This window comes from Pelecanus crispus, chromosome 5, assembly GCF_030463565.1.
Source record: "Pelecanus crispus isolate bPelCri1 chromosome 5, bPelCri1.pri, whole genome shotgun sequence".
Lineage (NCBI taxonomy): Eukaryota > Metazoa > Chordata > Aves > Pelecaniformes > Pelecanidae > Pelecanus > Pelecanus crispus.
In genome coordinates this window covers 29,307,364-29,319,980 of record NC_134647.1, presented here as the reverse complement: position 1 = coordinate 29,319,980, position 12,617 = coordinate 29,307,364, and the positions used below count along the sequence as shown (strand labels likewise).

Below are 12,617 nucleotides of genomic sequence, written 5' to 3'. Positions count from 1 at the left end.
AGACTTTCTCACAAAAACAAAAGGAAAAAACCAGATCCAAACAGTGTCATTACCCCACTGCATAGAAACAGATCTGAATTTTTGTTTTTTACTTTTTTATGATTTTTTTTTTTTTTCCTCCTTAGTCCTTTTCCTGTTTCCCACTACGATGCTATACAGGGATAAATTGCCCCATACTCTCTCCCCATTGCTCTGTGGATTTTATAGAGCTTATTTCTTTCACACGACATGCATACATGCATGAACTTTCTTGTGGACACGTGGCATAATAAAAAAATGTTTTATTAAGAATAAAAATCTATTTTTCCAAAAAGAAAGCAGTGATGGAACCTGAGACTTCCAAAAGCTTTGTCACAATGAGTATAAATCATTTATCTTTCCAGAGTAGAATGTATGTATTTTGAACTGCCCTGTTCAGACTTTCATAATCGTCATTTGGATAAACCAGCAGCATCTCAAGGCAAACCTCAAGTTTTTCCTTCTTTCAGAAACTCTTTATTCATTGAATTTCTTTCTCAGTCTGGTGAAAAGTTCCAGGGCATAGGACTCTCCACTGTTACATAGGATCCTGCATCCAGCGTTTCTCATAGCTAGTAGAGGTTAGCTATTTTCATCAATAATTTTCAAAGGCAATCATTTTCAAAGGCAATCATTTTCAAAGGCAATAATTTCACCAATATTTTTTTAAATGGTGAAATTAGTGTATTTGTGGATGTACAGAGGAGAGTTGTTTGCTGGGGAGGTCAAGTAATTTGGCAAAGGTTATGTGGCAGAATGACAGGAGAGAATGTAATGTTACCTAACACACCAGGGTGCCCCTCTACATCTCGCCTAGGAGCTGGTTATCTAAGCAGGGTACCCACTATGAAATTGGCAGTCCCCACTTCATTTGATGCTTTACTCATTTCCCCTTTGCTTAATGTCACAGTTAACAATTTGCACCTTCTGTCTGCGATACTTCTATATATTTAGGTGTTTGTTGAGGAAAACCCTGTTCTTGACATACCGGCTTATGTCCTCTTCATGCCTGACAGTCCCTATTTGCCCTATCACATTTGAAACCAGCCTTCTGTTTGCCACACAAGCAGGCTATGTATCTTTCACAGTGGTGTCCTCTGACTAATATTTGTTTTTTCAATGAATTACAGAGACTCAGAATCAATGCACCACTCTGCTTCCAGCATCCAAATGGTGTCTGGCAACATATCCAGGCTGGATTCCTGGTCATTTATGGTCAGAGTTTTGATGGATTTCACAAGGAGCATGAAGGATTGATGATTTCTTTCATACTGAAGCCTCTGAGCAATTTAAGGCAGGTCAAGTAACCCCTGAACCCACTGGGGAAGTGGTAAAGGTTTCATGCCAAACCACAAGAGGAAGATAATTGCAATGCAGAGTCCATGAATACACTGGCCTTATGGACTGTGTTGTATTTGTGCTGCAAGACATGTGAATAGCAGAGATTGTGCCTCCTAGTTTAGGGACTGATCCTGCAGGTTTCAACTCATTTAAAGAACAACTGCAGTCTTGAAAGTAATATATTCCTCTATTAGTAAAAGAATTCAGAATTTAATTAAATAAGAGGAGCCCCAAGGTGTGAAAGGCAAAGATGTATTGATAGCACAAATACGAGAAATGCAGATGTGCATACCTGAGGTACTGTGTCACAGTGAAGTCTCTGTTGCCTCTCTCAGCTTTTGTTCCCCTGCTGTCCCACAGCTTGGTGCAGGAGAGCATGTGTGCATACCACACTCTCCTAGAGTGGTGCTAGGAAGTTTGACAGTGAATCTGAGGATGAATTGATAGCATCAGGCTAAACTAGCCCTAACAAAAGGGCATGTGCAATACATCGATGGTGCTTCATGGCTGTGCCACAAGGATTGGCATTGGAGGTAGTCTATTTTTTTTTTGTCCCCAGTGGAAAGTTTGTCATAAAGGAGACTGTAGAAAATAAAAGTTCCTCTGTAGCAGCACTACAGGAATCTACTCTCAAGCAAACTCACTACATTTTCTTCAACTAAAAGCTGACATCTTTAACATATTGTTAGCACTTCATGTACAAGTCAGTGGATCAGGCAGTGTGCCACTTAACACACAAGGCTAGAGCAAAACACAGCTCAGAACAGTACTAGAGTGGGTGTCTCATGACTGAGCACAGGACAATCATGAGAGCTCAGGGAGGCTGGGAAAGGCGAGGAAATGTTGATTTCCCATTGTCCACGTTCAAGTAGCTGGAAACCTCTGCTGCCAGAATTTCCATGCCACACGCAACTTATACCTGGAATAGGAATGAAGAATTAGTTACATGCAACTCCCATATACCTGAATCAGTCCAAATTCTGCTTCTGTTCTGTATCCCAGACTGCTTCTGGCTACCTATGCAAGGGCTTAAGTAGTTAGGAAGTTCCTCATTCTCTACAGATTATTTGCCCTTAGCCAGTAACACTCATTAAATCTAACAAATAACTTCCTCAGAGAGATTTTGGGTACCATGCATCATCTGAAGAATCTGAATGGAACAGTTTCACATCTCTTCCTCAAGCATAAGATCATTACTTTGCATGGATGTGAAGCAGTCACATTTCTAGGAACCCACCCACCATTATGATTCACAAGGTTTCCAGAGATTTTGTTTTTCATTTCCTCTTCCTGCTACATGGCAGCATGAACTCCATTAACAAGCTATTGTAACAATCTCACCCACCCACCTAGAATCAATGGGAGACACAGCAAGCAGCCCTTTCCCGCCCAGAGAAAGCCTTGCAACAGATACAAGCAGAGGTACAAGTACAACTAGGCTTAATACAACCTCAGATTCTTGTTTTTTTAGCTGCATTCACTGCTGCCATGGGCATGTATTCACTGTTGTACTCATGGGAGTTGGATTCACACTGCTGATTCTGCAAACAGAGAGAAAATGCCATTAATTTAATTTGTGGTCACTGATCTCCGCCACTCCTGCTTTTTTTCTTTAAGAAGAGCAGTTACTCTGACTGTTTTCAGTGGGAATATTAAAGTCAGAATAGACAGGCATTCACGTGGAAAACGGAATAAAACAAACCAAAAATGAAAAACACGCATTGTCCAAAAGAATAACTAATGTCCATGGTCTCCTTTCTTTCCTGAGCCAACTTGTTCTTTGTTTAAGTGGTTTTGCTCCAGAACAGAGCTGGAATTGCTCCACGGATGATTTGTTTCCCCTTCTTGAAGAAAACAATCAGGTGAATTGCTTACCAAAGTAATTTTGCTGACCTGTGCAGCATTTCTCCTCTTTCCTTGGATTCCCATCCTTTAAATCAATAAACAATTCTGTCTTAGAAAAATTAAATCTGAGCTGCTGTCGTCAATGACTGGATTCCTTCCAGCAGTAAATTAACAACTTGGTCTCTTTGTCAAAAAACACATCACGTGCTGAGTGAGTATGTGCCTGTCCCACCCTCTAAATCTCATTAAATCAAGTTCACCATCCATGACCTTGGAAGGAGGGCTGTGCAGAATCTCATAGACTTGCTTACCTTGTTCCTTAAGCAACAGGCTACGACACAGCAGATACAGAAAATCATGGCAAACATGATCAGGCCAATAATTAACCATGACATGAGTCCCAGTGAAATGCAGTCTTCCTTATCTGGAGATGGGGAGGCAAAAAAAGTCATTACTGATAATTTGTATTTCCCCTCCCCCCCAAGATAATTTTTCAAATTCTTTCCCCTCTTCATTTCATATCAATAAAATAGCAAAAGTGAGCTCTGGAGAAGGATTTTCCTGAGGTGAAAAGCCATCTTGGAAAAGTGTATTCAGGAGGAAACAGAATGTTGCAGTTTTCCAGAAGGAGAGGTGAAACTGTTGGTACACAGAGCTGAAAGTGTAGACTGAAAAGAAACAAAGCCAGGCTTGAGAGCATGATGGTATTTCAGATCTGAGCAAGGCTTAAGCTTACATTCAGTGAGTACCACAGGTGATTTAAGGGGCAGCCTGGTCAAAAGAAGGGTGGAGTTTGGCAGTCATGTTTGGATAGGAAAGCAAGCTGAGGGACACAAGATTACTCTTGCCCAGATGTGGGAGAAAATATGATAGGGCATGAAACATATGGCAATAGCTATGAGCATCTGGCTATCCATACAAATGGAAATGGACAGCTTTGGGAAACACTGCAGACAAAAAAGGATGTTATGGTTTGATTCTGAGAAGCTCTTTTAAATTCACAGAAGGCTGAGGGATAACTTGACCCAACCACGTAATTTTAGCCTGATCATTTCAGCTTCTATCTTTGTTTAGTCCTGGTGTCGATAGACAGGAAAAGATAGCAAGGGAAGGACAACAGGCAGTACCATGTTGCAACTGAACTATATGGACAACCAAGAAGGCATGTGAGCAAAAACACTACTAACTCCTTCAGCTTAATATACCAAAGGCCACTGAGTGAAAGGCAATTCAAAATTAAAGCCTGTGCAGCAAGTCTTCTGAAGTTAGTCCAAGCCTTTCTCAGTAAAAGGCCAAAAATTCTCAGCAGTTGTGGATCTCCTGCTCTAAGAAGGCTCTAAATCTGAAGGCCTGCTTCAGAGAGGTTGTTGTCCAAACCTGATGCTGCTATAGATGTCCATTGTAAAGTCCTACCCTAACTACGCTTAGTTAACAGATTGTCTGAGAGCAGAGGTCTAAGGTGACCCTAACTAAATCATACAATATGGTTTTGTTAAGTTGACGGATTGTCCGGGAGCAGAAGTCTAGGTGATGTATTATTGATTTGATCAGTAAACCCTGAGAAGTTACTTAAGATCTGCCAAGAAGAAAATTAGGGGAAAGGTAATTCCGGCAGGGGGAGATCGCAACCACCAACTCATGAGCCCCCTACCACAATTACACACCAGACTCAAATTGAATGACAACTGAGCGCTCATTAATTTAAATAGTAGGTGAAAAAAGTTTTAACCAATCATAGCACTGCATATGTATTAGGGAATTAAATATGGTAATGAATGTGTATAAATAGAGGCTGACGATGATTCAGTGTGCTAGCTTTGTGGAATTACCACCCAGCACCCATCTCTGTGCAGAAATGAAGTAAAACAATACCTCATCTCAGTGTGTGAAGATTGGCTTATTGCACACCGGGTAAACGAGCCCTGTTTGGGACAACAAGATGAATGCCATCTTTTTCACATCAGCGTGGCATCAGAGTTCCATATACCACTACTAGCACAGATGTTTGACAGCTGATTTTTTTTTTATCCTGGGCACATGAGGATAGCTCTCAGAATGGATTTTTCTCCCTGGCTAGAAATAATCTAACATTTGCATTCTGCAGCTTGGAAAATGGACAATGGAAAATTTCTGCTGCAGGCAAAGGTGGGACTGCAGTACTCCAGAAGATGTAGTCTAGCTAGCTTGGGTGCCACCAACAATATACAGAGCTCAGCATGGCCTGCAAAACCTGACCAAGAAGGTGAATAAATATGGGGAGGCCATGCCAAGCACTCTGTCAACACAGCCCCACTGTTACCAGCCCCCTGCTATGTAGTTTTAAGCTGTCTTGGAAATACCTGTGCAAACTCTAGTCACATTTTTCACTGCAGCATAGCTACGCCCACTGTCTACTTATCAGTCAACTGAAGTGAGAGGAGAAGTAAACTTACCCTGGATGTACAAATAGGTTTCCTTCAGCCGGCAATCTATATAAGGAGGGGGTAAGAACATCTCCAGGCAGTAGGTATAAATGTTGGTATGCTTTCTTTCCAGGTTTTTAAGAATGAAAGCGGTGCTGCTATTTGAATGCTCTGTCTGACAGTAGGTAACATTACTCTTGGGGATAACTTTCTCCTTACTCAAATGGAGTGCACAGATCTCCTTCTTTTCATGCCCTTTGAAGAGGGTCATGCTGAACTCACTCACATTTTTGGGGTTGGGGAATGTGAACTTGAAGTTTCCATTTTCAAATTCCACCATCACCTGTGGGTCAGAGACATGAGGCTGATCTGAAGACACAAAAACAATAAGTACAGTCACTCACACAGCAATGAAAAGAATCCCTAAAATGTTAAGAAACTCATTTAAACAAAGCAAGTGAACCATGTGATTGAAACTTAAGGCATGTAGGTACTCAGAATAGTCTGGCTGCAGAAAGCAGCCTGTACAATGAGATACCAGTGCATCAGTCTGGTCATGTAGACATTACTGAGAAAATAAATGAGATGAGATAAGACCTGGCCTGTTAATCTGCTATAAGGCTGGAGAGGTCACTGTTAGCATTGGATCAGCAAGTTACTTGATAATGTTTAAAGGCCCCCTTGGGTCAAACACTCTATGGACATATAATCCCTGCCTCAGACTGGTTGTCCTATTCGTAGATAAAACAAGGTGGAACAAAGATGATGACAATTATCTGTGTTTTATTGTTCATAATCAGCACCCTAAAGATGTAACTGAAAACTTAAAATGGGACGTGAACCCAAAACTCCTACATAAGCGCCTTAACCACAAGACCTAGCTTTCCTTTCTAGAGCAGGTGCTGGTTTGCGGCATGAAATAAAGCTTAAACCTTGTTACTTACATGGCTATAGCACCTTTATCACTAATATAACAGGAGGAGTAGAGGACAAATATCACTTTGTGCATGCACCTACAGGCAATCCAAAAATCACATTTGGCCTTCCCAAAAACTGTGGGAAAAACTCTCAGATGTTGTGCAAGTCTCATTTTGCAAATTTCTTGGAGGAAAAAAAGGAAGTAAACTGACCGAGGGCCTCCTGCTACCCCACAGTTTGACTTTGTAAAGTCAGCGAACAATAGCATGGGAAACTCCCTCAGACAAAAGTGTGTTAAAGTGTGCTGTAAAAAAATGACAACTTTTTTCTTCAAGGGCAGTATTTTCTGATCTAGAAAGGCATTTAAAACCATAAACCAAATTATGCAAATGTGTCTTACCTATATTTTTGCATGGTCTTGGTGAGCAGCTATCAACTCCTGAAAAATATAAAATTGTTTTCCTGTTTAAAATTCAAGAAGAGAGAAGCAGGAACAGGGGCTGAGCCATGCAATGTTAAAATGCTGAACTTGTATTCTAATTTGTATCATTAGCCTATCTGATCCTGTCTGTGCTACACTATAAAATCATATGATGTGATAAAAGCATGAAATACAAAAATCAAAGTGGAAAGAAAATGCATTGAACAAGAATTAATATTGATCTTACATATAGTATTTACAGTTTCTTAAAACACCTCTGCAAAGTAATAGATATACTTCATAAACAGAAGCTGAGATGAAAGTAAAATTTCCCCCCAAATACTGAGGAAATCTGCCCCCAAATAAAAAAGCATACTTTTTATTTCTCATGAATCCAGAGTCTGCAATGAGCCAGCATTATCCTTTTCGGTCTATGTTCATTCTGTTTCCCCCACTGCTCAACACTGCATCAAAACATCTTCTTATGGCATATCCAGAATGAATATCTGGAAAATGCTCCAATACATCAAGCAATGCATACGGTTTTGTTCCTTTTTCAGAAGCAACTTTTTCTCTTAATGATTATTGAACTGTATTCAGTCCATTTTGCATAGGCAGCCTCCATTACAGGAGACAGGCACATTTTTAATAATTGTTCTGGATTTTTTTTTAGGCTGCTGCCTCCATCACCGCCCACTATGGCAATACTGAGAGTAGGATTTCTTGGCTGGGTTGGTGGCATGTACCACTTTGAAATTCTTTGTATGTCAGTACTGGCAGCATAGCACAGCCTGATAGTGTTTCATTTGGATTTTTTCTTTTTGCAGTGCCCTAAAACTAAAGGTACAGACAGGTACACAGACAAGTAGAAAAAGACCTGCATCTGCTTTTCCTGTTTTCTGGTAGCCTAAATAAGTTCTTCAGAGGCTGCTTAGACTGAAATATACTCTGCATCAGGATTTTATGATGCTAAGGAAATATGGGGCAAATACTTAAAGACTTTGATGGACCATCCTATTCTTCTTATTACTACATGGTAGTCTAGATCCACACAGAGTAGGTCCCCAACTGTGCCAGGTATTGCACTGATTACACAGTAGAAATAATCTTTTTCCCAAGGCACCTGTTATCTTTGACATCAAGCCTGCACATGCACAGGAACAGATTATTCTCATTTGGGTACCTTTGTATGCTCTCAACTCTTTCTGGATGGAGGCAGTCATTTAGTGTCCATGCTTTTTCCTTCTTTGAATTCTTGCTCCCCAATTACCACTATTGTCAATGAATGATACTAATTTAAAATATTTTTAGTGTGACACATAAGCTAATGGACTTCTGGAAGATAGTCTGTGATGCTCAGTTGGAAAGCAATAGAAACTGTTATCCAGTTTTGATTGATTTGCCCTCTTCCTAGTTATCACATTCTTCCTGGTTTACTGTGCACAGTCAGCACCCTTATCTAATTCAGTGACAGTTCTAATATCTGTACTTCTCTAAAGACTTTTAAGTGTGTGATAACAGACAAGGTATTTGGCATCTTGTACCACTGGTGTGAAGATAAGACAAACAAAACACACAACTTGCCAGCCCACAGTGAAAGAGGTCTGGATAGGCTGAAGGCAGAGATACAGAAAGTGGAAGCCCTCGTAATGCTATATAGTCTGAAAAGCTGAAAGCTAAGGTCAAATAAAGAAACAGTTCTTGATGACTTGCATGTTGCATGGTGAAAGAAAACAGCTGCTACAAGAACAGGGTAATCCTATGGTTTTGTAACACTCTGTGGTTAATGGCCAGATTCATTTGCCAAGCTACAGTTAGAATAAATGTTCCTTTAGTGGGATGGGAGATAGGAAACTGGGGTTTAAATGTCCAATAATATTGAAAGATCCATTCACTAAACCTCCCTAATACTACCTCAAAAAATATGAACAAAAGACTGCATCACTATTGCTGGAAATGAACAGAAGAATCTCACTGGTTCAGTAGTAAAAATGCTTAGATTTGGCCTTAAGGTTCCTTCTCGGTATTTTTCATAAAAGAGCTAATTCAATTGCATATGAGGGTTTTGAGACAAAAGGAAACAAATCTTTCATTCGTTTCATAGCAGTGTCACACCGTGGAGTTGTGTAGAGTTATTCCTGCCTCACCTCATGTGAAGCAGAGTGTCAAGACAAATATTGTGGTTCAGATGTGAATCCAAGAGATGAACATGTATATGAAAGTAACATCTTGCTATGTTAAACTATGAAAGTGTATGCGTGTGTACATTCTATGTATCTGTGTATTTACGGTCATGTACATTTCTGCCTCCATTTCACCTTTAGTGCAGTGGGAAAGCACTTTGGCAGAGGTTTGGAAATTTCTATGGTAGTGTGCTTGGACAGTGAGGCCAGCGGAAGGCGGGTTATTTTCATTTTAATGGGAATGCAATTCTGACCTTTCTGGTTGCTCTTCAGCAGACCCAATGCTATTTGCAAACATCACCAATCCATTACGCATTTTGGTCCTAACAGAATTTTAAAACCCACTTTCAATTAATTTTAAAACTTGGGGTTTAGGGTGGGAGGATAAAATATTCTTGCTTGGTTTTCTTGCTGTTTGTTTTATCTGCCCCAGCTCTCAGAAAACTAATTCACTGATAAAAAGAACAACCATAATTTCACTTGGGTGTGTTTGCCTCTGAAGAAGAGCAAGGAGAGTGCAGACCCTGCCTTAAAACAAGCACATTTGTTTTGTTAGTACTAAATGCGTAATGAAACCACACAGGTTTTTAAGTTGCTATAGCTTTGACCTTTCAAGGCATCCTGAAAGATGACACTGTCAATTCAGTGCCAATTGTCATGTGCCTAAAACTAACATCTTCCTATCTTACAAGAACCAAGGATTAAGAGAGGAAAGCAGTGCTTCTGGGCAAAGCAAGTAATGGCCAGAACTGTTCTAGGAAGCCATCTATAATCTGAATTATTTCTATATGTTATGAAATATGGAAGCTCTTATAAAATATACCACTAACACAGCACCCATTGTTGATAATAATTCAGACACCCTTCTAAGAAATGACCATGATTTCCTCCTGTATTGACTGCAGGAGATCTGTGGGTGAACAGTGATAATGCTTTGCAAATGTTGGTGTGCAAAAGCTCATGTGCAGTGTTTCATAGCAAGGGCCTCAAGTGCTGTGGAATCCTACAGCTTTGTACTCCACAACCCCATTGCCTGTGTTCCCCTACAGGCACCAGAGAGGCTCCATGCTCTTACAAACTATTTGTTTATCACAGCTGGGCTATCAAATCATAATACACGTATACGCACACATATATCACCTTCTGTGACCTATTTACATTGAAAAAAAATTCCATAGATCACAAGTAGGGCTTGCTAATTGCTAAGTCAACCCCCCCCGCCCTGCCAAAATCTCCAAAGTTACTCTGCTTTTACTCCCCAACGTTTGCCACAGTGCTTGGCAGCACTTTCTGGAGTGCTAACTTGTTCTCTAAATGAGAGTATCATGCTAATGTGTCTTACATCAAGCTGATCTTTTACAGCCCTTTTCTTTTTTGCAAGAATGATAATAATTAGTAGTTTTTATGCTGAAAGCACTGTAAAGTAAAAAACCTGAGAGATACCATTTCTTATTACAGGCAGTCTTTTTCTCCTGCCATCTCCTCTCCCAAGGCCCCTGCCCAAATCCTATCCTCCATATTTGAAGGAAGGGAGAAAGAAGGGAGAAATGCTGGTATCAGATAGAACAATTATTTGCACCCTTAAAATTGCAGCCTATTTCTTCCCGCAAGGAATGGCCTTTTAGATAGCTCCAGCCACATGTAAAAGCATGCTTGTCAAGTATACCTGCTAAATTGACTAGCTGAGAAATATTTAACAAAATTGATAGGATTTTATGTTAGTAGATTTAAGACTAACTTTCCAAGAAGAAAACGAGCAGCTCATGTCCCTTTAGAGATACTGATCACAATCCCCCTTCCTGTGATTTCACCCATCTTTTCAATCTATCTGAAAACTCAGTATACTATCGCTGCATTAGTTAACCTTCAGAAGGGTATCTGCATTACCTAAGGAGCTGGAAACTCGTTTTTATTTAAATGAAAGCTTAAATTCTGTACGAAACCTCAGGAGTACTTAAATTCTACAGGGGGACTTGAAACCTATCCTGTATCACTAGAATTTCAGAAGCAAACGTATTCAATAGCCCTTGGCATAACCTTCAAATGAACATTTTTAGATGGTGCTTAGTAACTGTGCCCACTAAATCTCAGGTCTTACTTATATGATGCATCATACCAAATCCTTGGACAGTGTATGTATGAAAAAAAGACTCTTAATCAGATATTACCTATATTTCCATCCTGTCCCAGTAATATGTGGGTTTCAGAGAGATAAATGTGAGCTCTGGTATTTTACTTCGCGTAGCTGTGATAAAACTGAATCTTGTAAAACACTACATCCATGACTGAGATCAGCGCTGTCACCGTGCCCCTTCTCAAAACACAGCGTTAGGAATGCTATGCTTCCTTTTAAGTTAGTCTGCATTTCAAGCCTGCACCAAAATGAGCTCATCTACACTTTTCCATGCCATATACATTTTTCATAGTATAAAAATTCCCTGCCTAACTTGGCTTCTTTTTATTAAGCCATTCACCATCATGCTGCTATAAGACCTTATGCCCAGCAAGGGAAGCTGGCTGGAGTGCTACTGTCTAAACAGCTAGGGGTAACACTGAGCAGATGAGCTAAAGAACATAAACAATGAAAACTTGTACTTTTTAGTTCCAGAGCCAATGCCCTGTGCTGGCAGGAACTCTTTCCACCAACTCTAGTGATATTAAAGTTGACAGCAGTCTTTTTGCAGCTGTTTCCCTTGGTTACCTCTACTCCTCCAACCCCTTGCTACCATGCCTCATTTACTGTCTCCTGTCATTGGGTGGGTTATATTCCACAGAGACATCTACTCCAAGGAGAATAATCCAAAATGCTACTCACCATACAGGACTTCAAACTGAAAGCAGAGGACACAGAAAGTTACAGCCACCGACTTCATGCTTGTCTGACACAGAGGCACCAGCCTTCTGTCTGCTGTGAAGATGGGGAAGAATTCATGGGTAGGAAAGGAAGTGGTTTGTGGGCAATGGGGGAAATTATATGATAATCAAAAGGACTTTTTAATTTAACCCCTGACTACGTTATAGCTATGTCAGCATTAGCTGTCGCCCACACCTGTGGAGTCTGCTTTTTTTTTTCCTACCTCATGGCTTGCTGTCACAGACAAGAAGATGAAAGATTTTCTGACATTACATTTGATGTTCACTTCTGCAAAGACTGTTTCTGGTTAAATGTATCACGATAGAGGCTACAGTCATCTACAGTACACTTAGAATCATAGAATCGTTTAGGTTGGAAAAGACCTTTAAGATCATTCAGTCCAACCATTAATCTAACACTGCCAAGTCCACCACTAAACCAGTTAAGGGTAGAGTAGTAATTTCATGTTTCTTGGCTTGGTGGATGGATTATTTTTTAATGAAAGTGAAAACTAGGAACCATTAAGGTTGGAAAGGATCTCAAAGATCATCAGTCCAAACATCAACCCAACACCACCATGCCTACTAAACCATGTCCCAAAGTGCCACGTCTATATGTTTTTTGAACACCTCCAG

General features: G+C 40.2%; 1 protein-coding gene across 1 annotated transcript; it reads right to left on the bottom strand.

The window, feature by feature from the left end:
* Positions 1 to 2,810: 2,810 nt before the first annotated feature.
* On the bottom strand, positions 2,811 to 12,028 carry ICOS (inducible T cell costimulator). Its single transcript, XM_009491132.2, has 5 exons — positions 11,944 to 12,028; positions 6,925 to 6,963; positions 5,637 to 5,975; positions 3,516 to 3,628; positions 2,811 to 2,900 (listed from the first exon to the last, which is right to left on the bottom strand). Exons 1-5 carry the CDS (start codon positions 11,999 to 12,001, stop codon positions 2,811 to 2,813), a joined length of 639 nt encoding a protein of 212 aa, XP_009489407.1. The 5' UTR covers positions 12,002 to 12,028.
* Between the last annotated feature and the right edge of the window lie 589 nt (positions 12,029 to 12,617).

Excerpts from the sequence above, each read along its gene's own strand:
- ICOS (XM_009491132.2), bottom strand. The coding sequence starts at position 12,001 with ATGAAGTCGGTGGCTGTAACTTTCTGTGTCCTCTGCTTTCAGTTTGAA. Across the intron at positions 6,964-11,943 it reads TCAGTTTGAAGTCCTGTATG|GAGTTGATAGCTGCTCACCA; the intron begins GTGAGTAGCATT and ends TATATTTTTCAG. Across the intron at positions 2,901-3,515 it reads CCTGTTGCTTAAGGAACAAG|AATCAGCAGTGTGAATCCAA; the intron begins GTAAGCAAGTCT and ends CTCTGTTTGCAG.